The sequence below is a fragment of the Equus caballus genome, chromosome 7 (assembly GCF_041296265.1).
Source record: "Equus caballus isolate H_3958 breed thoroughbred chromosome 7, TB-T2T, whole genome shotgun sequence".
Taxonomy (NCBI): Eukaryota; Metazoa; Chordata; class Mammalia; order Perissodactyla; family Equidae; genus Equus; species Equus caballus.
In genome coordinates this window covers 72,333,787-72,359,600 of record NC_091690.1, presented here as the reverse complement: position 1 = coordinate 72,359,600, position 25,814 = coordinate 72,333,787, and the positions used below count along the sequence as shown (strand labels likewise).

Below are 25,814 nucleotides of genomic sequence, written 5' to 3'. Positions count from 1 at the left end.
TAACTCCAGAATTCAAGCTCCTTCTACTAAATTCATGGTTCTTAATCTTCTTTGATTCTCAGACTTCTTTGGGAAGTCAGTGAAATCCTTCTCAAAAAAAAGGGCACATATTGAGAACTTCTTTGCATACAATTTTATGAGTTTCAGAGATACTCAGGCGTATCTATGGACCATCTCCTCCCCAGGTACAGACCCTCTGCACTAAACCATGTACAACACTAATGGTTTGCTCTCTGCTTAGGCAATTAGTTTCTCTGTTCTGTAGTCATAAGTGCCCTTGACTCTGGCCGGTCATTTTTTAAATACATATCATGGATGTAATTCTTCTCTTGTCTTTGGAGTCGCTAAAGCTTTTCAGACTTCCTTATACTAGTGGAGGTCGATGAGAATGCTCTTTCTTTTTAAAATGGAAGAATCCCAGGCCTCCTTTGAGCTGCAAACTCTTGTATTCTAGGTAGCCACGTGGGAAAAGCAGATCTATACCTGCTGTCGAGATGGTCTTGTGCGACGCTATCAGCTCTCTGACCTCTGACCCCCTGGAAAGAGGAGTCCCAGTTAATGAAGATTGACCCTGACCAACAATGAGCAGAAACAGCATCAGTCCTTCCCAAGGATCAGGGCCCTTGGTTGTCTTGGGCTTCCTTTGGAAGTCGCAGAAAGGCAGCTACATCGGCCCATGTGGAACCATCATTCCCTGACAAGACCTACTTTGAATGAGTAAGAAGCTCACATGTGCTCACTGCATTTGCCCCAACTTCTTGTATAAACTTACCCCGCAACACAGGGCAAATACAGATGCTTACAATGCGATCTCACACCAATTGTGTTAAATATTTACAGGGACCAGAGGACTAAAGCCTGTTCTCTGAAGGAAATAAAGAGAATATGTTTGGAGGAATCTGAATTTGAAAAACTTTGTTAAATACTCTTACTCCAGCAAAAAGTCAGTCAAGCTGATGGAACTCCTTTCTCAGGCACTTCCTGTTTGCCTGGCCATAGAGAAGGACTGCCTGAGAGTAGCAGCAAATAGCCCATAAGCAGCAACCTGGGAAAGATTCTTATACAGTTAGAGTAACCAGCCAATTTTCCCTGGACTGAAGGGTTTTCTGTTACACGAGACTTTCAGTCCCAGGCAAACTGACGTGGTTGGTTGGCCTGTATACAGGTGATGAAGTGGAATCATATCATTGGAAAGGCAGTGGCTGTCAAAGTGCAGTCCCTGGAAGAGCTGCAGCAGTATCACACAGGAGCTTGTTAGAAGTAGAAATTTTGGGGTCCCACCTCAGACCTAAGTCAGAAATTCTATTGGTGGGGCTCACAGTCAGTATTTTTAACAAGGCTTCCAGGTGATTCTGATGCACGCTGAGGTTTGAGACCTAGAGGAAGAGATGGTGGAGAGCACCTTAGTCACAGATGGAACCCAGGGCTCAGAGGCTGGTTTATAGGAGATGAGGCTGGAGAGGTTGGCAGGGTCCAAACAGCACAGGGGCTTGAATGCCAGCTCAGGAGTTTGAACTTCACTTGGTTGGCAGTGGGGAACCATGAAATCGTTTTAAGCAAGGGTATGACGTGGTCACCTCTTTTTTTCCCTAAACATAAAAATGGAATCATACTGTATGTATTCCACGCTTTATTATCTCTTAGTATCTCTGAGTTCTTCCCATCTCAGACCTTTCTCATTCTTTTTATCAATTTTCAGAGTGTGAATACCTTATCATTTACATTTTTAGAGACTATTAGAGAAAAGGTTTCTTAGAGGATGCAACACTTGAGCTGGGCCATGTAGGCTAAGATCTGGATTTATTTAAGGGAAGAAAGTCATTCTTGGCTGGGGTAATAGTATGGTTCACAGGGTTCTTAAAGGTATAGTCTCACGTAATCTTTATAACTAACTGTGACATGCAGGTAGTGAGACTCAAAAGAGATGAAGAGATTTGCCAAGAGTCTTAGAGAGCAGAAACTTGTACAGTTTATCATAACTTTAAATCCCATTTTTGGGCCAGCCCCAGTGGCCTAGTGGTTAAGTTCGGCACACTGTGCTTTGGCGGCCCAGGTTCAGTTCCTGGGTGCAGACCTATACCATTCGTCTGTCAGTGGCCATGCTGTGGTGACAGCTCACATACAAAAAGAGGAAGATTGCAGCAGATGTTAACTCAGGGCAAATCTTCCTCAGCAAAAAATAAAATAAAATAAATTAAATTCCCATTTTTTCCTACTTGTTGCTTATGCCGAAACCAAATTGTGAAAATAAAGCACTACAATTCCTTGAGTATCTATTAGTATCTACTCTGTTCTAGGTACTGTATATATATATTTAATCCTCACAACACTCTTAAAAAGGAAATGATATTATTCCTGTTTTACAGATAAGGAAACTGAGGCTCGAGAAATTAAGTACCAGAGCCCTGATTTGGACCTTACTCAGTCTGCCTTCTTCCACTACACCATGTGGTCATGAGACCTCTGGGACTAGAGCAGTTTCATTTAAGGAGTGATTTGTGACAGGGTTAGGTAAACTGGAAGGGGCATATTCCAAAGTTCAGAAAATTTGGAATCCTAGGAGGTCCACAGGGAAACCCTAAGAAGTCAGATTAAGTAAACAGGATGATGGGGCCAGCCCCGTGGCCGAGTGGTTAAGTTCGCTGGCTCTGCTTTGGCGGCCCAGGGTTTCGCTGGTTTGGATCCTGGGCACGGACATGGCACGGCTCGTCAAGCCATGCTGAGGCAGCATCCCACATGCCACAACTAGAAGGACCCACAACTAAAATATACAACTATGTACTGGGGGGCTTTGGAGAGAAAAAGGAAAAATAAAATCTTTAGAAAAAGAAAAAAAAAAAAGAAAGCAGGATGAGGGAGGATATGGCTGACTTCACATAAGCGTGTCTCAGCGTTCCCGTGCCAGGACTTGCTCTTCTCCACTGCCGTCACCTTCACGAGCCCATTTTCACAGATCTCCAGAGTTGCTATCCTGGTTGTGATGGATGCAGTGACACTTCACAGCCACCCTGAAATCCGGACCCAAACAGAAAGAGCAGAGGCCAGCTCTCAGGTGCCCCAAGGCCTTGTCTACTATGGATGGAATAATCCTCGGTTTGCAGCAAAGGTTTTTGTTCTTTTGGGTTGAGGATTGCATTCTGGGTAAAGAAGTGTGGCCAAGCCCCATCTGCAGCGCTACAAGCCCAGTGAAGCTCTCTGCTGGACCTTGTTTCCTGGCTTTCAGATGCCCCCTTGTGACTCCTTGTGAGAAGTGTGTCTGTTTCTCAGCCCTGAAGAGCTGGCAGTGGCATCAGCTATTGAGCATGCACTCTGTGCCAGGCACAGTCCTCACAGTAGCCTTGTGAAGTAAGTGATCTTTTTCTTTTTCTTTGAGGAAGATTAGCCCTGAGCTAACATCTGCCGCCAATCTTCCTCTTTTTGCTGAGGAAGACTGGCCCTGGGCTAACATCCGTGCCCATCTTCCTCTACTTTATATGTGGGACACCTGCCACGGCATGGCTTGCCAAGTGGTGCCATGTCCGCACCCAGGCTCCAAACCGGCGAACCCTGGGCCTCCAAAGCCGAACGTGCGAACTTAACTGCTGCGCCACCAGGCCGGCCCCTGTTCTTTTTCTTGAACAAGTCTCTTTGTGGATATATATATATTTTTTCTAATTTACTTTTTATTTTGAAATCATTTCAAACTTGCACAAAAGTTGCAAGAATAGTACAAAGGATTCTGGTATACCCCATACAGATCTCCCAGTTGTTAACTTTTTATTATGTTTGCTTTATCATTCTCTCTCTCTCCCCCCCACTCCCTCTCTCTCTCTGTATATATTTATCTCACATATATATATATATTACACAGGTTAAATATGCTATATATATTTTTTCTGAATCAGTTGAGAGTAATATACAAATGTTATGTCCTTTTACCTTTAAACACTTCACTATGCACTTGCTAAAACCAAGAACACTGCTGCGTAACCACAGTTCATCTGTGAAACAAGGAAACCAGCACTGACCCGTACTATCATCCAATCTGCAGAGCCCATTCAAGTTTCACCAGTTGCTCCGACAATGTCCTTTATAATCACTCTTTCCGCTGTGGTCCAGGACCTAATCTAGGATGACATATGGCATTTATTTACCTTCTGTCTGGAGTAGTTCCTCAGTTTTTCCTTGTCTTTCATAAATGTGATGTTTTTGGAATATAGGCCAGTTTGTAGAAGAACCCTTAGTTTGGGTTTGTCTGATGTTTCCTCATGGTTAGATTCAGGTTATCATTTTGGCAAGAATACCCCAAAAGTGATTCTCTGTCCTAAGAGCTGCATATGATATATGCTAAGAGCCTTATGATATATTTTTTGTCCTATTACTGGTAATGTTAAGGTTTTTTTGGAGATATAATTCACAAACCATAAAATTCACCCTTTTAAAGTATACAATTTCGTGGCTTTTAGCATATTCACAAGGTAGTCCAGCCATCACCACTAATTCCAGAACATTTCATCACCCCAAAAACAAACATACTTTTCAGCAGTCACTCCCCATCCCTCCAGCCCTGGAAACCTCTAATCAACTCTCTCTCTCTAGATTTGCCTGTTCTGGACATTTCATGTGAATGGAATCATACAATATGTGGCCTTTTGTGTCTGGCTTCTTTGACTTAGCATAATCTTTTCTTTCACTTAGCATAATGTTTTCAAGGTTCTTCCATGTTGTGGCATGCATCAGTACTTAATTTCTTTTTGTTTCCAAGCAACATTACACTCGTGATGGTTAATTTTATGTGTCAACTTGGCTGGGCCATGGTGCCCAGATATTTGGTCAAACATTCTGATGTTTCTGTGAAGGTGTTTTTTGGACAAGATTAACGTTTACATCGGTGGATTTGGAGTAAAGCAGATTACCCTCCGTAATGTGAGTGGGCCTCATCCAGTGAGTTGAAGGCCTTCATAGAAAAAGACTGACCTCCCCCAAGCAAGAAGGGATTGCGTCAGAGGGTTGCCTTTGGACTTGAACTGCGACTCTTCCCTGGGTCCCCAGCCTGCAGGCCTACCCTGTGACTTTGGACTCTTCAGGCCTCCATAATTGTGGTACATAAGGAATTGTGCCAATTCCTTAAAATAAATCTCTCTCTTTATATACACACACCCATCCTGTTGACTATGTTTCTCTGGAGAATCCTGAGTAATACACCATTGTATGGATATGCCAAGTTTTTTAATCCATTCATCAATTGATGGACATTTGGGTTGTTTCCACTTTTTAGCTATTATGAATAATGCTTCTACGAACATTCATGTACAAGTTTTTGTGTGAACATAAGTCTTAGTTCTCTTGGGTATAGACTTAGCAATGGAGCTGCTTGGTCGTACGGTAACTCTATGTTTAATGTTTTGAGAGACTGCCAACTGTTTTCCAAAGTGGCTGCCCACCTTTCATTCTCACTAGCAGTGTATAAGGGTTCTGATTTCTTCGTGTCCTTGCCAACACTTCTTTTTGTCCATCTTTTTTATTATAGTCAGGTGATGTTAAATTGGTAACATGATGTCTACCAGGTTTCTCCACAGCAAAGTTAGTAAGTTTTTTTGTGGGGAGCTACTTTGAAACTATATAAATATCCTATTCCTCATAAAACTTCCACCAACTAGTTTTAGCATCCTGGATGATTTCTCTGAATCAGTTGTTCTATGATAATTGCCAAATGGTGGTTTTCTAATCCCATCATTCTTTTTACATTTATAATTGGCATTCTTACTATAAGGTAGAACTTCCCCTTCTCCAAGTATTTATTCATTCACTTGTTCATTCATCATAGATATATTAGTATGGACTACTCATGAATTCATACTCTGTAGATCATAAGCCATTATTACTAATTTATTTTGATGTTTAAATTGTCCCAGTTGGGCCAGTGGGACCTCCTTCAAGCTGGATCCTATGTCCTTTTGACATGTTTCCATCATTCTTTGAGCACTTCCATATTTTCTGGTACCACAAATATTCAAGCCTTATCTTCCACTTTCCCACCCCAGGCCTGGAAACAGTCATTTGTCCAAATAGCCCTGGTTCCTTTTAGTGGAGAATGGTATTCAGAAACCAAGATCTGGGCACTAATGTGCTCTTTACTGCTGGCATATTATTGTTTCTAGGCCCTATCAGTGGACAATACATACATACCTCTCTATTTCTACATCCATCATTCCATATATACATTAAAAATCATGAGTTCACACTGATGTCTGCAATTCCAATCCAACTGCACAGGGTTTATTCTAGCCTTCTACATATATGCCTCCTTTCTCCAACAAGGAGAAGCTTGTCTTTCCTAGTTCTCAATATATTCACTTATTTGCTTAATACCTCTATGAGTAACCGATCCGCCAACCACGCAGGCCGTCTCCTCCGCTTTCTCTGCAGCCCCTGCACACATGGCACCCGCAGAGTCTCCTTCTTCCCCTCCATTCACAGTCCCAGGCTGGGCAAGGCCTTCCTCCAACCCTCTGGGTTTAATTTTTAATAGCATTTTTTTCTGATAAGAGTGAAACAGGGGGCTGGCCCGTGGCTGAGTGGGTGAGTTCATGTGCTCCACTTCAGGGGCCTGAGGTTTCGCCAGTTAAGATCCTGGCCGTGGACCTTGGGCTGCTTGTCAGGCCATGCTGAGCCAGTGTCCCACATAGCAGAGCCAGAAGGACCTATAACTAGAATATACAACTATGTACTGGGGGGCTTTAGGGAGAAGAAAAAATAAATAAAAAAGTAAAAAACTTAAAAAAAAAAAACCAAAAGAAAACAACAAAAAAGAGTAAAACAAATAACCAGTACACATGAAAAGATGCTCAATTTCAGTAGTTAAATAAACACAAAATCCACAAGAAAGCTCAGAAATGCAAAAAATAAAAAGAGTAATTCCACATTTTCATTTTACAACCAGGCAACTGTGGCTAAGAAATCATTGTTTAGGGGGCCGGCTCCATGGCCAAGTGGTTAAGTTCGTGCGCTCTGCTGCGGCGGCCCAGGGTTCGGATCCTGGGTGCAGGCATGGCACCACTCGTCAGGCCACGTTGAGGTGGCGTCCCACATCCCACAACTAGACGGACCTTCAACTAAGATATACAACTATGTATGGGGGCGGGGGGGGGGGGGGGGGGCGGCGGGAAATCAGAAAAAAAAAAGATTGGCAACAGTTGTTAGCCCAGGTGCCAATCCTTAAAAAAAAAAAAAAGGAAGATTAGCAACAGTTGTTAGCCTAGGTGCCAATCTTTAGGAAAAAAAAAAGAAATCATTGTTTAAGGACATAAAACTAGTAGCTAACGGACAGGATTCGGAACTTGGCCTCTGACTCTACTGCCTCAGTGTGGAGAGAGCATCTTCTCTGAGATACATGCTTTTGTATAATTTTATCTAGTATTTTCACACCAACTCTGTGGTGGAGTTCATGTTAATAATCTCGTTTACTCAAGGAAACTTACACTTGGGGCCATTAAGTAAACTTGCGCAGGTCACACAGATGGCGAGTGAGCGCAGCAGCATCAACATTTGGTCACTTTCTGACCACTCAACTCACCCAGATCCTTTCCTTCCTAGTTCTTTAATTGATTTCTCTGTCCTTTGGCCCAACTCCTAAAGTGTGTTTTACCTTCTCCAAATATACCTAAAGTAGACCCTTTGCGTCAAATACTGTGAAAGAACTACTTTAAGGCAGGCCCTCTCTGTAACAGTGTAGTTTCAGAAGACCCAGGAAAGTTCTTACATATCTCAGTCGCTGGCATCTGAAACACCATCAGGGGACCAAGCTTTTCCGTCCACAATAGAGACGAGGTTAAAATGCAGCCCTCCTCTTTCCCCACGTGATTGCTATTAGATCCTTTCTTAAGAACATGTTCCCATTCGGGAGGAGTGAAAGACTGAGTGAAAGAGCAGTACTTAGAGAAGATACTCCCTAAGAGGTGGAGAGGAAGGGGGATAGTGTGGTACTGGCCCAGGCATAGGCCAAAGGAACAAGAGTCCAGATTGAAGCCATGCATATGTGGACACTTTATCTATACCACAGCAGTCAGTACAGATTGGTGGGGAAACGATGGACTGTTAAATGGTTCTGAGACAGTGGGGAATCTAAAAGAAAAAATGATACCTACCTTGTACGATATACAAGAAAAAAGAAGTTCTAGGTGGATTAAAGATTTAAAAGTGAAGTGGACTTTTGGAAGAACATTTAGGGGAAGATCTTTATGACCTTGCATAGGGAATATTTCTTACACTAGACACAAAAAGTATAACCAAAAGGGAAAAGATTGATAAATTTGATCCCATTTTTAAAAAACGCTAAAAAAGTGAAAGGGATTTGTATTTTATACAAAGAACGTAAAAGAAAACATAACGAGTCAAAAATCAATATTTTTAAAAAAGGATAGCCCAGCAGAAAAATGGGCAAAAAACCTAAATAGACATTTCACAATGAGGAAAAACAAATGGCCAATAACCACGAAAAGATGCTCAACCAAGAAATGCAAACTAAAATCCACAATGAGATGCTATTTAACGCCTATATTGGCAAGTATTTAAAAACTTGACATCAAGAATTGGTGAGGATGTGGAGCAGAAAGGAACTCTCCCACAGTGCTGTTCTGACCACATAAATTAGAATAACCGCGTCAGAAAACTGTGTGACCTCACCTCGCAGAGTTGACACATACCCGGATGTTCAGCATCAGCAGAGAATGCTATACAGCCTCCTTGAAAATAGGTCACACACACACAAAGGCGTGCCGTTTGCATAAGCGATACCATTTATGTAAAGTTCAAAAACATGAAAAGATAAGTATGTTGTTAGGGATACATGCCGTGGTGTCCTGGAGCTGGCTTGTACCAGCTTGGGAGAAATTGGCAAATGCTACAAATCAGGGCTATTTTTTTCTTTCTGGTGAGCTAGTTGTTAAATACCTACCAGTACACCACTGGATGTGTGCACAATAGTAAAACAATAAAGAAAAGCAAGAGGAGAATAAACAGTTAGGGAGGGGCACACAGAGGCAACATTCCTTCAATAAGGAATGTTCTAATGCTGTTCTTTTGTGCATATAAGCTATTTCATGGGGGAAGAAACCAAGTAGGAGTTTGGTTGAAGCCAGCGTCGGTGGTGGGTGTGGTGGGACGGGTGAGGTGGCAGCTTAGGTGAATGTGAGAGAGGAGGGTTAGTCTGAGCAGTACAAGTGCTGTAGTGCATCAACTCTGGGCGGTGTGCAGTGTGGTCTTGGCAGGGTAGAGACGAAGCAAGCAGGACAGTGAGGATGTTGTAGTGGCCTTGCTGAAAGATGAAAGCCAAAGCAAGACCATGGTGGAGGAGGATGAGCAGAGGAAGGGCTTGAGAGGCATCTAGGAGGTACAATGGACTGAACTTGGTGACTGACTGGATGTGGGATGTAAGTGGATGACAGGGCGCTGCTGCCCGCAAGGAGGTGGCGCAGAGCTCCCCACTCTTTGAGGTGGGCTGCAAAATGACTTCCTTCCAAAGAGTACAATCCAGAAAGGGGGAAACGAAAGTCCCTTTACAGTGGAGAACGCTGACCAACACGACTGCAGCAGGCTCAAGGCCAGCATCACCAGGGAAAAGTCACGTTGATGGTATGTACCTTTGATCTGTGGTATGTGGACGGCACTTTACCTCTGTGGTCTTCCTTCCCAAACCCCACAAGCCCAGTTTAATCATAAGAAAAACATCAAACAAACCCCAGTTGAGAGACATTCTACAAGATACCTGATCAGTACTCCTTAAACTGTTGAAGTCATCAAAAACAAGGACAACTTGGGCGCCGGCCCGGTGGCACAGCGGTTAAGTTCGCACGTTGTGCTTTGGTGGCCTGAGGTTCGCCAGTTTGGATCCCAGGTGCAGACATGGCACTGCTTGTCAAGCCATGCTGTGGCAGGTGTCCCACTTAAAATAGAGGAAGATGGGCACAGACTGGCTCAGGGCCAGTCTTCCTCAGCAAAAGGAGGAGGATTGGCAGCAGTTAGCTCAGGGCTAATCTTCCTCAAAAAGAAAAAAACAAGGAAAATTTTAGAAACAATTGTAACCAAGAGGAGCCTAAGGAGACATGACAACTAAGTATAACGTGGAATCCTGGATGGGATCCTGGAACAAAAAAAGACATTAGGTTAAAAACTAGGAAATCTGAATAAAGTATGGGCTTCCCTTATAAAGGATGTATCAATTGGTAATTATTGTGACAAATGTACAGTACTCACGTAAGATGTTAATAATAGAGGAAACTGGGTGTGGGGTATACAGGAACTCTGTACTATCTTCACAACTTTTTTGAAAATCTAAAATAAAAATTTATTTTAAAATACAGCCAAATGCATTTGTTCTGAAAACTTTTAACTAAAAGTAATTGCTACTCTCTTTAAACACTGTGGCTTCTGAGTTGAGTGACCTTTATCAGGCTCAAAGAATCAGCCCTGGTTCTTGCAATCTGTTCATTTGTTCTTCTATGAGGCTGAGCTGAGAAGGCAGTTTGCTTTGGCAGGAAGGACTACAACTCCCAGAGTGCCCCTGTGTGGTTGTCAGGAGCAACCAAGGAATGCAGACCAACAGCCCTGCCGGAGCCAGGACTAGCCACTGACTGACTGCCAGCCAGCCATGGGCCAGGATTATTACGCTCTACTCCACATCACTAGAAATGCAGAGGATGCCCAGATCAAGAAGGCGTAAGTTGGGGCGGAAGCGAGGCTTTAGGGGTGTGCTAGGGCAGGCCCCACCCTCCTCTCTTCCAAACTGAGCTTTCCTGCACAGCTTAGGGTGGTTCCTTCTCTTGCTTCTTACACACTTACATCCTGGCTTTGGGCCGGGTCAGGGTCCCCAACCCATCATTCTTTACCCTCTATGCCCTGTCTCCTCTCCTGGGTGTCTTGGTTTTCCTAGCAATAAAATAGGGACAAAGGAGACATTTGAACTTTATCTTGAATTTTATGGAGAACCAAAGGATTGTGAACAGGAGGGTGACCTGGCCAGATGGATGCATTACAAATTTCATTCTGGCCGTCACGTGGGGTTTTGGCCTTGAATAAACTGCATCTCTGAATACTTCCATCAAATCTTGGGGACTTTGTGGCCCATTTCTAAGAAAGTCTAGGACAGGAGTCAGCACATTTTTCTGGAAAAAAAAGTCTTTTTCACGAATATTTATTGAGTGCCTACCATATGGATTAGGTGCAATGGTAGCAACTAGAGTTATAATCACGAATCAGACAGATATGCAACTTAATTTTGTTGGTGAATACAGATGTTGAAAAAGTCACAAGTGTGATGAGCGTTACAAAAAAGGAAGTACAGGGTGTCCTGGAAGCTTATCCTGGAAGGAGAGAGACCCCCTTGGAGGCTCATGATAATCAAGGCAAAAGATGAGGCTCGAAGCAGGGCAGTGGGATGGAGAGAGGAGAGGGAATGGACTTGGCTATTAATTGGATCACTGGAGGGTGAAGAAAACGGGAGGAATCTAGGATAATTCAATCACTTAAGGTTGGGTAGTGATAATAGGTACATTTATTGAATTGTGCAGATGCTGTTCTGAGAACCTTCACCATTATTTCATTTAATCCTCACAATGACCCTGAGTAGTAGGTGCTATGATTATGCCAAGGCCAGGCACCTAGGAAACAGTGGAACCAGTAATCAGACACCATGTCTACTCTAGTTGCCTGCTGTGGGCCAGGTCCTGTGGCAGTAAGTGGACAGCGTCTACAGTGTGGTTGGAGAAACAAGACACAAAAGCACGAAACAAGTAGAGAACAATTCAGGACAGTGTGTGATATCACCCACTGTTCAGGGCATCTCATTGGTCAGTGGGACCTGTCTAGGGAAAGGTCACCAGGAGGGAGGGCAGTTGGAATGCAGAAGGATAAGCCCAACTTAAGCATTGAAAAGACCCAGGTCTGCATCCAGGTTCTCCTACCTGCTAGCTGTGTGACCTGGGCAAATTACTTAACCTCTCTGAGCCTCAGTTTTCTCATCTATAAAAAAAAAAATGAGTTGTTGTGATATTGAAATGGGATTATATGAGACAATAAACATGAGAATGCCCAGCAATCATTTGCATCTGTAACCATGTCATATAAAGAGTGATTAAAAGAACTGCGTATGTTTCAAACAACAGTCCTGAACCCCTCTTCCCTGCAACAGCTCTTAGGGCTGAGTCACGTGTATAACACACTCTCCCATGGGAGTACCTAGACTTTTTTGATCCAAAAAAGAAAAAAAGCTAAACTTATAATGAAGAGAAGCACCACAATGTTCATAATCACCCAGCGATTAACCTTCTCAGTGTCACTCATCCTCTCCAGGCTGCCACGTCGGAGCTGTGACCCCACCCCCTCTCCCACTCAGGAAGGCAGGTGAAGGAGAGTGATGTTACTGTGAGGATAATCCTAAAACCACTCCAGTTTGTATGAAAAACTGAGCTCTTCATTGCTTTTACTCACTGATAGAATTTACTTGCAATTCTCCTCCTAACTGTGACCTTTGTAACTGAGAAGGGCTGGTTTAGACATGTAAGGGAGGTCTGACAACTGTCATCAAGTCTCTGAAGGTGGACAGAGCAGGGTCTCTGTAAGGCCTCTGAGGGCAGAGCCAGGACCCTCGTGGATGGAGGCGGAGTCACAGGACAGCAGGCCCGGCTCAGCAAGAGGAAGCGTTGCCTGAAAGTCAGGGCCGCCGCCCAGCGAGATGGGCTGCCTGTGGGGCAGTCAGTTCACATCATTCGTTCTCACTGCTGCTCTGTGTGAGGCAGTGGGGACACGGAGAACTGGACACAGCAACTCAAGGGACTCAGTCTAATGGGAGAGACAGACCAGTCACCCAGCAACTGGAGCACCCCCTGCTGAGTGCTGGGATCAAAGGCACTGGGGACGTGGGAGGGGGACTCTAATCTAGAGTGGAGGCTGCAGTCAGGGAAAGTGTCCTGGAGGAGCTGACCCCTGAGCTGAATGTTGAAGGATGAATAAAAATTTGCCAGGAGGAGATGGGAGGGGCTGGAGAGGGGTGAGCCTTACAGGTAGAGAGAGTAGAAGGTCAAAGGCACGAGTGATGAAGTGTGGGGAGTTTGGAGCATGGCAAGAAGGGCAGGAGAGGCCATGGGAGCAGGGAGGGAGAGCTGTGAGAGAGAGCAAAGCAGGGCCTTGAATCGCAGAGACATCTGGATTTTGTGCTGAAGACAAAGGGGGAACCTGTGAAGGATTTAGGCAGGAGAGTGACTTGGGTAGGGAGCATTTTAGAAGCATCAGATTAACAAAAGGGAGAGAGATCAAACCGGCGGCAGCACACAGAATGGCCTGGAGGGGGAAACTGGAACCAGAGGACCTGGTTCTGCAGTAGTGAGAGGGAGGAAGAGGCAGGAACAGAACATTAGTTAGAAAGAAATGTCCCCGATGGGATGGGGTGGAGGGGACGAAGGGGAACTTGGAGGCAAAGATAACGCTCAGCTTTCCCGCGGCAGTGTCTGCACAAATGGGGGCAAATGAGGAATGAAAATGGGTTCACGTTTGGGCTCATTGAGTTTGTGGAGCCTGCGGGACATGGAGGAGGAGACACCAAGTAGACAGCTGGATACAGAAGCCTGGAGTTCAGGGCAGTGGCCCGGTTTGAGACAGAGATTTGGGAGTTATCAGCAAGCAGGTTGTACTCAAAGCCATGAGGTAGAGGAGCTTGTCCACGGTGAGCGTCTAGAGTGAAAGAGCGGCAGCAGAACTCTGGAGTCACCAGCACGGACGGTGTGAGCAGGGCAGAGGAGCTGGTCTCTGACCCAGCGGAGGGTAAATGGGCTCGAATTTGAACTGAGTGACTTAGGGGCTGCTGATGCCCTCCTTTGGCTCCGCTAGACCCACTCCCCGCCTTTCCCCACCCTGCCTTCTGCTCTGGAGGCTGGCCCGTCTGAACTGCATCAATAGACTTCCTGGCCCTCTGGCTTCCCGATGCCTCCGCTAAAGGGACCACAAGGCAGGAGGTGGAAGGGGCCGGGGTATTTATTCTCAGCTCCCCTCCTATGGGGTTTCTTCAGGTCGGCTATGTCCCTTAACTGAAGGTCACAGCTCCTGCCAAGGGCCCTGTCCACACACGCTGTCCTGAGGGATTTCTCCCTGCCCTCACTCCTATAGGCTCAGGGGTGGCCAGGGTGTCTGAGGGATCCTGGCCTCAGGAGTACTGCACCATTCCATGGTTTCCCTCCCCACTTCCTGCACGTTGGCAAGTGGTTCCTAATTAAACTCTCCACAAATCACCCACTTCATGCCATCTCTTTCCTCTTGGGACACATCAGATTCTCAGATGCTGCAGGAATCCCATCACTGATCGGGTGGATACAGAACAGGGAAAAGAAGGAGCACAGAGATGGGAGACAGTGAAGGGTCCTGACATGCACTGAGTGCCTCTGCACCAGGCCCTCTGACACCTTATTTTATCTAATATTTCCAAGAAGCCTGCGTGTCAGTTCAGACACCAAGATGGAATTAAATATGCAAGAAAGGTATTGGGGGAAACACTCCTGAGGGTGCAGGGGGAGCAGGAGCACGCAGGAAGAATCTTCAGACCACAGAGCAGGTCTGATAGCTGGGAAAGGAGAGAGAGAAGAAAGGGCTGGGTTGATTTATGGCTGGAAACATCAAAGCCCTGAGAGGCCACCAAGCAGTAGACAGCAGAACTAGCTCTGAACGATGGTCTGCACCTCAGCGACACATCAGCTGCTGTGACTTGTATGAACCCCCTCTCTTCCAGGTACCGGAAACTTGCCCTTAAGAACCACCCATTGAATTCCATTGGACCATCCTCAGTAGAAACGTTCAGGCAAATAGCAGAGGCCTACGATGTGCTGAGCGACCGTGAGTGACTGGGGCTGAGCACGGAGGAGGGACCCCGGGACACCTGCTGTCCCACTTCTCCTTTAAGATTATTCTCTGAGTGTTGGGCTTTTGAGGGGGCCCAATAGAGACTAAGCATTCCTCTTCCCTCCCAGAATCTAAACAAACTGAGAAAGAAAGCAGACTGAAGTATTACCTTTCTCAGTAGACACAAGCTAAGGCTGAGGCCATGACGTGGAAAGCCCCTGGATTAGGCTGACGTGCTCACTCAGTCTCAGGGCAGGGCCTGGGGAAGCTCTCCCACGTCCCCCAGGCCTCACCTGTCCCTGCAGGGATGGAGAGATGGCTGCTGCCACGGGAGGAAGGCTAAGGCTGAGGCAGGCACACCCAGTTATTCTTCCCAGATTTCCAAGGGCTAAATCTCCATCTCCCCAAGAACAGAGTGTGTATAAAAGGGCAGAGAGAGGCCAGTAATTAGGAAATCTCTCTCCTATGGAAACCAGAACAGTGGAGAAAGTGTGACTCCCACCTCTGCCCGGGGCCGTGCCCACTGGGTTTCGCTAAGGGCTTGTCCTGAAGACTGTAATCCCAGAGACTGGAGAAGAAAGGCCAGATCACTAAGGTGTCTCCGGCCCTGAGTTTTCAGGATTGTAGAAGCCTTAGACTCTAGGATTTTAAAGCTCTAGAATTTGGAAGCTCTAGAATTTGGAAGCTCTAGAATTCTTAGATTCTAGAATTTCAAGGTTCTAGGATTTTATTTACCCCAGAGGAGACAGTAGCTATAATGACTGAGTTAAGCAAAATCCCAGGACAATAGCCTGACCTTTAGCCTCTTGATTCCTCCTCCCCAGTAAGTCTCAGTTTTGCCCCTCTCTCCTCTGGGCTATGAGACCACACCAGGACCACTCACAATAAAATGAAACCCATAACTTCTAGAATCTCCCTCCAAAGACTGCCAGGCTGTTTTTGCCCCTTCCTCTTGGCCCCATATCCTCCTGCTTCCCAGCCCTCCAGCTATCAGCACCCAAGGCTGGACCCCTCGTCAAGGTGACACTTATCCACAGCTGTGAAGAGAAGCATCTATGACAAGTTCGGAGAAGAGGGCCTGAAGGGCGGGATTCCTCTGGAGTTTGGATCCCAGACCCCATGGACAACTGGTTACGTCTTCCACGGCAACCCCGAAAAGGTTTTCCATGAGTTCTTCGGAGGAGACAACCCCTTTAGTGGTAAGAGATCCTCCCTACCCCTTGCCTTACAGAGAAAGGACAAAGCTGTGAAAGATACTTTGCTTTGAGTAGTTTTGTTTTGTTTACTTTAGGAAATATATATAGTACGTGGTAAAAAAAAAATTATTGAAGACAAAATAAATTGCAGCTCTCCATTCCTTCTCCAGAAGCAGCCACTCACTGTTAACACTTTGTGTGTCCTTCCAGAAATTTTCTATGCATTGATGAGCATATATTTATTTTTATATAAGCATTTTATTTCATTAAGGAAATGGAACCACATTGTACACACTGATTTTTTGCACTTATTATGTCTTGGAGATTATTTTATTATATACTATATTATATACAGACCTACTTTATTCATTTTAATGGCTGCATAAGATTTCATTGTGCAGGTGTGTGTTATACGAGCATGTGGATGGATGAGTGGATGATCCCGGGTCCCAGGCAAGCTGACAAAGAGTTGATTTCTCAGGCTCAGAATCATCTTGCAAGGACAGTTAACATTCAGACTTGTCTTCTTGGCTCCAGTTATGCGACTCACAGAGTCTAGATTTTCACAGCCTATCCCTCTAGCCCCTTCTCCCCGGCTATACTACAGCCTGTCTGCATTTCAAAAGTTCTTTCTTCCTTTTCTCCATGTTAACAAGTGGGTGACAGCCCACTGCCCCTCCACCTCAGAGACCCCACCCACTGTGCATTGGCCTCTCCTGTCTGCCAGAGGAAGCTGAGGTATGAACTCCATGTGAGACTGGAAAAAGCAAGGACTTGGGTCAGTAGGTCTGCTTCAAATCCATGTTCTGCCACTTATGAACTGTGTGACTCTGAGCAAATTTCTTCCCCTCTCTGAAACCTCAGCCTCCTCACTGTTAAATGGCTGTGATAGTCCGTGCCTCACAGGTCATTATCAGATGAGATAATGTTTATGAAAATGGGCTTCGCAGTCAGAAAAATGCCATGTTATGGACCTGTCTCTCCCAGGGACAGGTGCATGGAAAAGAGGCAGTTCAGGGGAGCCAAACCAGAGCTTACACAGGCATCGCTCATCAGGGAAGGTCAAGCTCAGAGTAGGGGGTCCCTCAAGCAGTGCCCAGGAGCTATACTGCCACAGTGCTTCACCCCAGGGGTTCCTGTGTCCCATCTCCCTGCAGAGTCAAGGGGCTGGGCTTCCTGGCTACCGGAGTGTCTAAGACCTGGCACGCCATAGCTGCCGAGTGAACAAATGAATTCAGCAATGCAAGAGGGGACCAGGTAATTCACAGGCCTCTCGATTACCCATCATATCTTAGAGGGGACATAGTGTGACCCCACTTGCCCTCTCCAGCCTAAGGTCATTGCACCATTCTAGCCTGTGAAGTTCATTCCACGGCACTAACCATGAGAGGCAGAGTACAAACAATTTTAATCATGATATGACCCCTGGCTCTGCAGTTTACAAAGGGCTTCACATCTAGCAATAAGCATGGTGATTAAGGGCCCAGGTTCTGTGGTCAAATCATCTGGGTTCAGATCCCAACTCTTCTACGTATCAGATGTGGGGCTGTGGGCGTTTTGTTTGGCCTCTTGACCCAATGAGATAATAATGCAAAGAGCCGAAAACAGCACCTGATGCACAGGGAGCTCTCAGCAAGTTTTAGCTCTTCTTCTCCACCATCTTGTTGTCTAATCCAATGGTGGAAGGCAGGCCAGGCATTATTACCCCATCCCACAGATGGAGAAACTGAAGCCCAAATGATTGCACAGCACATCAAGGCACAGGGGCTCTCTAGGATGGAAGGGCAGGGCAGCAAGAGGGGTCATGGGGGTAAAGCTGGGCAGGGGCAAAAGAGGAGTTTGGGAATATGCTGGTGACCTCAAATTTGTTAGGGACCAACCCTGCCCCACTGCCATCTAAGCTGCTGACTTCATAGAAACTTGAGTCTGGGGTCTCTGCTGGTCTTGGGCTGGGCCGGACAGTGAGGGGCAAGGGTAGGGAGGACTGGCATGCTATGACACTCCCCCACAAAAGCTAACAGTGCGTCATTTCTGGCATTACCAGGTACTGCCACCAGAGGGCACTCCTCTCTCTCCTGAGGCAGCCAGCATTGAGGGGCACATCCCCAAGTTGAGGGGACAGGGAGTGAGGAAAGTGGGGGGATGTCCAAAGCGGGGGATGAAGCAGTGAGGAGTGGCAAGGGATGATAATCATTGGATCTGCAATTGAGGACAGCTTCTTGGCCTGACCAAACAGTTTGAGTCTGCGAGGTGGGAACGGGATGCTGGGTATTACTCTTGGGGACTGAAGAAGGGAGAGCGGAGGATGTCTATGAATCCGAGTCTTTGAACATCATTTCTCTTACTCCTCTCCTCTCCCCACCTCCTGCAGAGTTTTTTGATGAAGAAGGAAATGAGACAGATTTGAACTTTGGGGGGCTCCGGGGCCGAGGGGTTAAGAAACAGGATGCCCCAATCGAACGAGACCTCTACCTATCCCTGGAGGACTTATTCTTCGGCTGCACCAAGAAAATTAAGATCTCCCGAAGGGTGAGTACTTGCCTTGGTCCTACTGGGAGCCACCATGTATCCCATCCAACCTGCCTGTCACTTCCTCCCTGACCCTAACTGGGGACCTCAGGCACGATCTCTGATAGAACCGTGGAATCTTAGACTTGGAGACCTAGGATTGTAGATTTCTAGAATCTGAAGTTTGGAAGGTACAACTGAGGGTATTAGCCCGTTTCTTTCCTAGTGCAGGAATCCCCTCTGCAGCGTTCCTGACTGGAATGGGTTCTTTCTCTTCTTCTCAGTTCAGCCGCAGCCCTGGGAGAAGTTTGGGCTCTGAGTGGGAGGAGTCTCCTGCAAATTCTGCCCTCTGGGCATTATTCTTTGGCAGACCAGACCCCCAGGGTTTCATCAAAGTGTATGCTTCATGCTTACGAGGTAGCAGTGTGCGCATGGAGGGTGGGCTGGGAGATAGTCCCCAAGGGGACTGGTTAAGGAAGATCCTCAGTCCCATGGCCCAGTGCTAGGCACAAGAGCAAGGCCCTCTCACACCTTTGCCCAGCAGAGGAGAAGCCAACTGTGCTCATGCTTTCCATAGATGGCACCTCTCTGGGCATGTGATTAGGGAATGGATGGATGACATAGTAAGAAAATGCCTCAGATATGTTGATCTCATGATCTTTCCCTCTTTGGGACTAAGAGACCTGCCAGAGGCTCAGGGCCAGAACCTCTGGGTGGAAGAGGAACTGGTAAATGTTCGCTGTGTATCAGTTAGTGGCCAAGGCCGCGTGATTTCTGGGACTGGAGCTGTGGGCTTGATCAGCTCATGGTGACTGCTTGACTTCTCAGGCCTCAGCCCCATGACGTGCACTGCCATCCTGGAATCATAAATTCTTGGTTCTGTTGATGCAAAATAACCAATAACCATTCTATAGATAAGAGGGATAAGGTGAGTTTTACTTGAGTCAAGATGAGGATTATAACCCGGAAGGCAACTTCCACAAAGGAAGAAAGCATTCTGAGAAGCATGGTTTTCAGAACAGTTTGATACATTTTCAGAACAAAGAACATACATTACACACACCTAGGATCCATATTCATCAACGTTTCAGAGAGGTATTCAGTTGCAAATTAGTAAGTCAACATGACCCTGACGTCCAGGAAAGGAAACTTATCTTCAAGAGTACTGATACAGGTGTTACTGATGCTGGTGGGTGTAGGAGGGGAAGTATGCGTTCTTATCTTAAAAGAGTGCATTCTTTTACTTTGAGATAATGTTTAATGCATTCTTTAATTTAATAGTCAAAGTAGGGGTACAATGCACGTCTGACTTCTTTAGTTCAAGCCAAAAGAGTTTTGGGCCAGAATGCCACCCCATATACCTCAGTATGCGAAAATCTCTTGTCAGTTCCAATGGAAGGGGTGGAGTAGGAATGGCTTGGGGCAGGTTCTCCCCATTGCTAAAGGATTAAGCTGAACACAGATCCCACGGGGCATCTTTCATGTGTGTAAAGGCCACCTGGGAAATCCTGAGCAACCTCCCCCCATGCCATCCCGCTGCAGGTGCTGAACGAGGATGGCTACTCCTCTACCATCAAGGACAAGATCCTCACCATTGACGTGAAGCCTGGCTGGAGGCAGGGCACACGCATCACCTTCGAGAAGGAAGGGGACCAGGTGAGAGGGAGGGAAGCTGACTAGGGTCAGTCACCTGGGCTCATGTGGTGGAAGACTGAGGGGGAAGGAGGCGATGATTTTTCCTGCCCTTTGAGCCCTGGTCTGACAGGGACAGCAGTCTGCAGAGTGGGTGAGACGATCCCTAATGTCCCTTCCAAGGGACAGAGCCTCACGACACTTCTGTGAACGAGCAGCCCAGGGCTTCTCCCCACTTTGCCGAGTGGGAAACTGAGGCTCAGAGAAGGAAGGGACTTTCCCAGGGCAAGAGCACAAGAACTGAAAGGAGAACACAGTCCCAGCTCTAGTGCTTGTCTTCATTTTCTTCAGTGTTTCTCTGAGTGAAGCCCAACTATAGGAGCTACTCAGAAGCCATTTATTAATAATAATTTTAAATTAAATATTTATTTAAATAAAAATATAAAATTATTGTCCAAGGCATGCTGAGGCCTTAAGTCCCTAGAAGAGGCAGAGCGATGGTGTCTTCAGAGCCGAGAGAGATGAATTCCTCTGCCCCTAGTTCTTGCCCACTTTCTCACCCATGAACCATCTCCTTCCAAAAACCCCCTTCAAGACCCAGCCCCAGGGCTCACCCCTCTGGGCAGACTCCTCTGACCTCCCCACCGGGGTCAACGCCTCTCCGCTTCTGGGTTCCCTTTATCACAGTCTTGAGCATGCTGAGGACTCACCACGTGTCTGTTTCCCCTACTAGACTGGGATCTCCTTGGGCGTAGGGGCCGGTCTATTCCTCCATGCCCTGTGCCCAGAAGAGACCTCAGCAGAGTTTTGGTGACTTAATGAAGCTTGGCAGGACAGAGATTTATGGGTATTCCTCTGAACCCCAGCCCAGTGTTCTGCCCACCATCTGAGGAAGCCTCTGTCTCCCTCCAACTGAGTGCATCTCTTTGGGCATGCTCAGTAGGGGAGAAGTGGGGGGGTGGCGGCTGGGGCAGGAGTCATCCGGTAGGCTTCTCACAGGAGGGGCTATGGGGCCAAACTGAAAAGGCCCTTCCAGAAAAACTGGTCTAATCTGTTCATTGTTCAGACAAAGATATAGAGACCAGTAGAGGCAGGAACTTGGCCAAGGGCACACAGTCAATTAGTCCTTGGTCTCCCTTGCCCAGGGCCCCAACATCATCCCAGCCGACATCATCTTCATCGTAAAGGAGAAGCTACACCCTCGTTTCCGCAGGGAGAATGACAACCTCTTTTTTGTGAAGCCCATCCCCTTGGGAAAGGTGAGTGGGCAAAGAGGAGGAGCAGGGGGTGGGCGGATCAGAGTGAACACCCCCTGCCCCGTCAGAGGCCCCAAGGCAAGTGGGCCTCACTCTCCATTCACCTCAGAGCATGTTGCAGGCCTTCAGAATGTGATGAGTGCCGCACAATCTTTGCGGCTGTCTTCACTCGCCAGTGTGAGTGGCTCCTCCACGCCCTCACAGCCCCAGCAAGAACCTGGGCACTGGCCTAGACTTTGCCTCCCCTCCCCCACCCAATCTGCAGTCAGTCACTCAGTCCTGTCAATTCCACCCTCAAATCTCTCCACTTCGTCCCCTTCTGTTCATCCCCACTGTCTGTGTCTGTGCATCTGGATCTGTGCAGCAGCCTCCTCGGGGGCCCTCCTGCCTCCCTTCTCATCTCCTCCAGGCTCTTCCCCAAAGCGGTCTTTTCACATACTCATGGGACTGTGCCACATTCCTCATTGTCTAAACATCTTTGCACGGCATTCGAGGCCTCTACCATCTGGCTGGTCTCATCGCCCGCAGTCCAGCCACTGTGCCACTTAGAGCTCCTGCCCATTTGGTGCCTTTTCAGACCTTCACTCTCTTGTTTATGTTGTGCCCTCTCCTCGGAATGTGGTCTACCCACCTTGTCTAACTGGCAAGCTCTTCCTCATCCTTTAAGGCCCGCATCAACTACTACCACGACTATGTACCTTCATGTCCCACCCTGGAATGGTTTGGGGGCCTCTCCTTGGCTCCCACAGACCCCTTTACTTCCCTCTATCATAACACAACATCAATCTTACCTACCAGACTGTGAACTCCTTGAGGACAGGTAATCGCGTGGGTCACTCACCTGTTAGTCCTTGAACATCCCGGACTGCTCAGAGTCTGACACTGAATAGGCTGATAAAGTACCTTCTAGACAGAATGACCATGGGGACCTTCCCCACTCTCACCTTTGGCTCGAATGTCCCATAGGCTCTGACCTGTTGCACCGTGGAAGTGAAGACCCTAGATGACCGTCTGCTCAACATTCCCATCAATGACATCATCCAGTAAGTCCATCTGCTTGAGTCCTGGTAGGCAGGAGAAGGGCTGGCCTGGACCTCACTACCTAGGAGAGGGTAGTGTTAGACACAGCCTGGTACAGTTGTGCAGGTTGCACCCAGCACAAGGGGGCACGAGAGGACTGCAGTCCAGCCCCTACTTTGGCCAAGCTATGGGTTGCATTCACCTGGCAAATGGAGTGCCTTTTTCTAACTTGCATGAAGCCAGTGTGGAGGCTGGAGGCCTCCAGTGCTGGACAACTATTGCTGCCTTCATCCTCCAAAACATCTCATCAGGGTTCTGAGTTGGAACCCTTAGGTCCCTTTCCAAGAAAGGCCCTTGGCTTGGGAAACTTTGCTCAGTAGCCCATACTCCCCACCTCCAGCCCAGGGTCTGCTCACCTTCCTCCCTTCCTTCTCCTGTTTCCCATATCTAAAACAAGACCCCTGGAAGCCTCCACCAGAGACTCAGTGTAAATGGGTTTTCAGGGAGCAAGCTGTCTGGAACAAGCCACCCCTCTCCCCTCCCACCAGTTCTGGCTGGAAAGGGCCATCTCACGGCAGCAGCTGTAGTGACTGCCCCACGCCTGAGGTTATGGGAGCAGGGGAGGCCTGGGATGAGTTGAAGTGCTGCTCTGGGGGGCCCTCTAAGCTCCCTTGTTTCATCCTCCCCTGTCCCAGTCCCAAGTACTTCAAGAAGGTGCCAGGTGAGGGGATGCCATTGCCTGAGGACCCCACCAAGAAGGGGGACCTCTTCATTTTCTTCGACATCCAGTTCCCCACCCGCCTCACACCCCAGAAGAAGCAGATGCTGCGCCAGGCATTGCTGACATAACTCTGGTGGGCTGGGGGCAGGAACAGGAGAAGGGGAAGGCTAGCTGAGCCTCATGCCACTCCTACCCCCACGGCCTCAGGGTGTGCAAGGGAGCCAGCCCCCTGTGCCGACATGACGGGAGGCTGGGATGCCACGGGACTTTTTAAACTGACGCAATAAAGATTTATTTCCTGTCCTCCAGCTACACCCAGGAGAGTGTGTGTGGGAGGCAGAGGAGCATCATGTAGCCCTTCTGTGGAGCAGAGGGAAGGGCAGGGCCCAAGTAGCCAAGGACTTGGGTCCCTGTCCTGGCTTTGTGGGCATGGCCGGGTCCCTGAGGGTTCAGAGCCTCTGTGCTCCCACTGTGATAGCACGGGGCAGTGCTGTGTAGCCTGAGGGTCCCCAGCTCTGCTGATTTCTCATAACACACGATCTTTACAAGGGGCTGTCTCTAGTGTGATATGGTGACACTGTACTCAGGAAAACTGAAGCAGAGAAGAAAATACTTGTCCCAGGCCTCACACGGCTCAGTGGCAAAACTGTCATCAGAATCTCGAGGGTCGCTTCCCACAAACTCACCCAGCTTAGATTAGAGGCAGCACAAAGGACACACATGCTGGAATGGCTTTGGTTTCTCCCTCGCCAGCCTTAAGTCCCTTGTCTGTGCGGTGGGTCCTGGGCTGCCTCTAGGCAGACCTGGGTTCTGCTCCCAGCCCTGCCCCTCACCCCTTAGGCGTTAGGGTCCCTGTCTTATCCATAAAGCAGAGCTCATACCCTGCCTCAGGGTGCTTGCGAGGATTAAGTCATTGGTGTGAAAGTGCTTGGTGAACTTGCTTAGATTTCAGGGTGACAGCATTGCTGCCACCGTGGCCTGTGGGAGTCCCTGCCTCTAGGCCCAGCTGGGCCTGTGCAGACCACATCTGCTTCCTGTTGCCTACCATCAGCCAACAACGGTGTGTCAGGCACCTCTCCTGTGCCAGGGGAGACTCCCCACATTTGAGTCTAGGTTTGGGCTGTGATAGGTCCAAGCTTGACAGGAGGTGGCCACTTTTGTGGAGTGACTTCAGAGGTGCCAGAAAAGGCCCCCATATTTTCCATATTGCTTGGATTCCACCATTCAAAGCACCATATTAGCTTAAGGTTTTCTTCCTAAATGGGGACTCAGTAGCACTAATCAGTCATTTTAAACCATCAGGGAGAAGGCAGCAGCAGAATTTGAGGTAGAATCTGGACCATGGTTCTAGGAAGCATCTCCATAGTCATTAAACAATGTAGGCTTTGGAGTTAGATACACCTCAGGTATGCTACTTACCAGCTGTGTGCCCTTGGGCAAGTCGCTTCACCTCTTTGAGCCTCAGTTTTTTACAGCAAAGACTACAACTCCTATCTTGCAGGCCTTGTGGAAACCAGATGAGTGAAGCAAACTCTGCCCTCTAAGGCAGAACCCAGGTTGAGAGGGGTGGTGGTAGCTGCCCTGCTCAGAGAGCAAGCAAGTGGGTGAGGGAGTGTGGGGCCTGGGTTGTGACTCTAGGTCTCCTCTGGGCCAGCAGGAGCCTGCTCCTAACCTGCCTCATGGTGAAGCTCTGAAGGAAGCCTGACGAGACCTTTATGAAGATTACCTCTGTGATCCTCAGTGCTACCTTGAGTCAGGCAAAGCAGGGCTCACCAGAGGCTCATTTCATAGGCACTAAAGGTTGAGGACCAGTGACTGAGTCAGGCCTACCGGTACACTGCCGTGGTTCCTACCACTGTTCCCAGCTCCTCATTGTCCCAGGATCATGCTCAGAACCAGGATGAAGCCTGGTGGCCTACGTCCAGTCCAGTGTCTGGGACACAAGGCTGGTGAATGAACCAGCTGACAGACATGCCTAGGGCAACAAACTGCACCTGTTTCCTCTGGTGCAAAACAGTGACAGCCTGCCCCACAGGATTAATGTGAGAATTAAGGTGCGTTGACCGGCACCTCCACTTATGCTGACTCCCTGTAGCCCAGCAGAGAAGAGCCTGGCTGGGCTGCCTGCCACCTTCAACCAGGTTCAACTCATGGCACCCAACCCTGTCCCTCTTGGAGACTACGAGGCTTCAGCTCAGCCTGTGAGAAGAAGGAAGTAAGGTGACAAATCCTGGGCCCTCCTTCCTTCTCCGGGCCTCCTTGCCCAAGCACTGAAGGGCCTAGCCTCCAGGAATGACCAGCAGGGAAGGAGCAGCAGCATGAGCTGCTTTAGGCTGTGGGAAGTGGGAGGTCATTATTTTCTGGGCCTGGCTCCACAGCTGCCCAACAGGATTCTGGTAGGACCCCAGCACTGGCCCCTGGGGGACGAGTCCACAGGGTCGGGGAGGAGTCTGAGTCAGAGTCCCAGTTCAGCTGCCGTCTTCCTGTGTCCTTGCCTGTGTGACCTGTCGCAGCCCTCAGCTTCTGCAGACATCTATAAAATGGTCCTGGGTGACTTAATTCTGAGGGCCCAGCCTTGCAGGAGAGGCCTCGGGTATTCCGGGACCTCAGAGTCCCCTA

General features: G+C 47.8%; 2 protein-coding genes across 19 annotated transcripts in view; both read left to right on the top strand.

Annotated features, from left to right (window-relative positions):
• PAAF1 (proteasomal ATPase associated factor 1) overlaps nucleotides 1–2,269 on the top strand; it is a 43,789-nt gene extending 41,520 nt beyond the window's left edge. For all 17 annotated transcript variants that reach the window (XR_011441063.1, XM_070274419.1, XM_023645761.2 and 14 more), the window contains one exon: nucleotides 455–2,269. Coding sequence is in view for 16 of the 17 variants with exons in the window: in XM_070274419.1 (XP_070130520.1) it covers nucleotides 455–532 (78 nt within the window). In the remaining variant the exon portion in view is untranslated. The remainder of the gene's footprint in view (nucleotides 1–454) is intronic.
• Nucleotides 2,270–10,519: 8,250 nt separating this feature from the next.
• On the top strand, nucleotides 10,520–23,509 carry DNAJB13 (DnaJ heat shock protein family (Hsp40) member B13). Of its 2 annotated transcripts, XM_001498553.5 has the most exons (8): nucleotides 10,520–10,695; nucleotides 14,753–14,856; nucleotides 15,900–16,061; nucleotides 18,430–18,587; nucleotides 20,109–20,222; nucleotides 21,344–21,457; nucleotides 22,421–22,497; nucleotides 23,170–23,509. In XM_001498553.5, exons 1-8 carry the CDS (start codon nucleotides 10,628–10,630, stop codon nucleotides 23,321–23,323), a joined length of 951 nt encoding a protein of 316 aa, XP_001498603.1. In that variant the 5' UTR covers nucleotides 10,520–10,627; the 3' UTR covers nucleotides 23,324–23,509. The 2 variants fall into 2 exon arrangements, with proteins under 2 accessions (XP_001498603.1, XP_023501517.1); XM_023645749.2 differs by lacking the exons at nucleotides 22,421–22,497; nucleotides 23,170–23,509 and having other exon boundaries at nucleotides 10,534–10,695; nucleotides 21,344–22,144.
• The last annotated feature ends 2,305 nt before the right edge of the window (nucleotides 23,510–25,814 follow it).

Bases quoted from the DNA above. Each gene is read 5' to 3' on its own strand.
- DNAJB13 (XM_023645749.2), top strand. From the start codon at position 10,628: ATGGGCCAGGATTATTACGCTCTACTCCACATCACTAGAAATGCAGAG. The intron at 14,857-15,899 runs GTGAGTGACTGG...ACTTATCCACAG, and splicing joins CTACGATGTGCTGAGCGACC to CTGTGAAGAGAAGCATCTAT. The intron at 18,588-20,108 runs GTGAGTACTTGC...ATCCCGCTGCAG, and splicing joins AAATTAAGATCTCCCGAAGG to GTGCTGAACGAGGATGGCTA.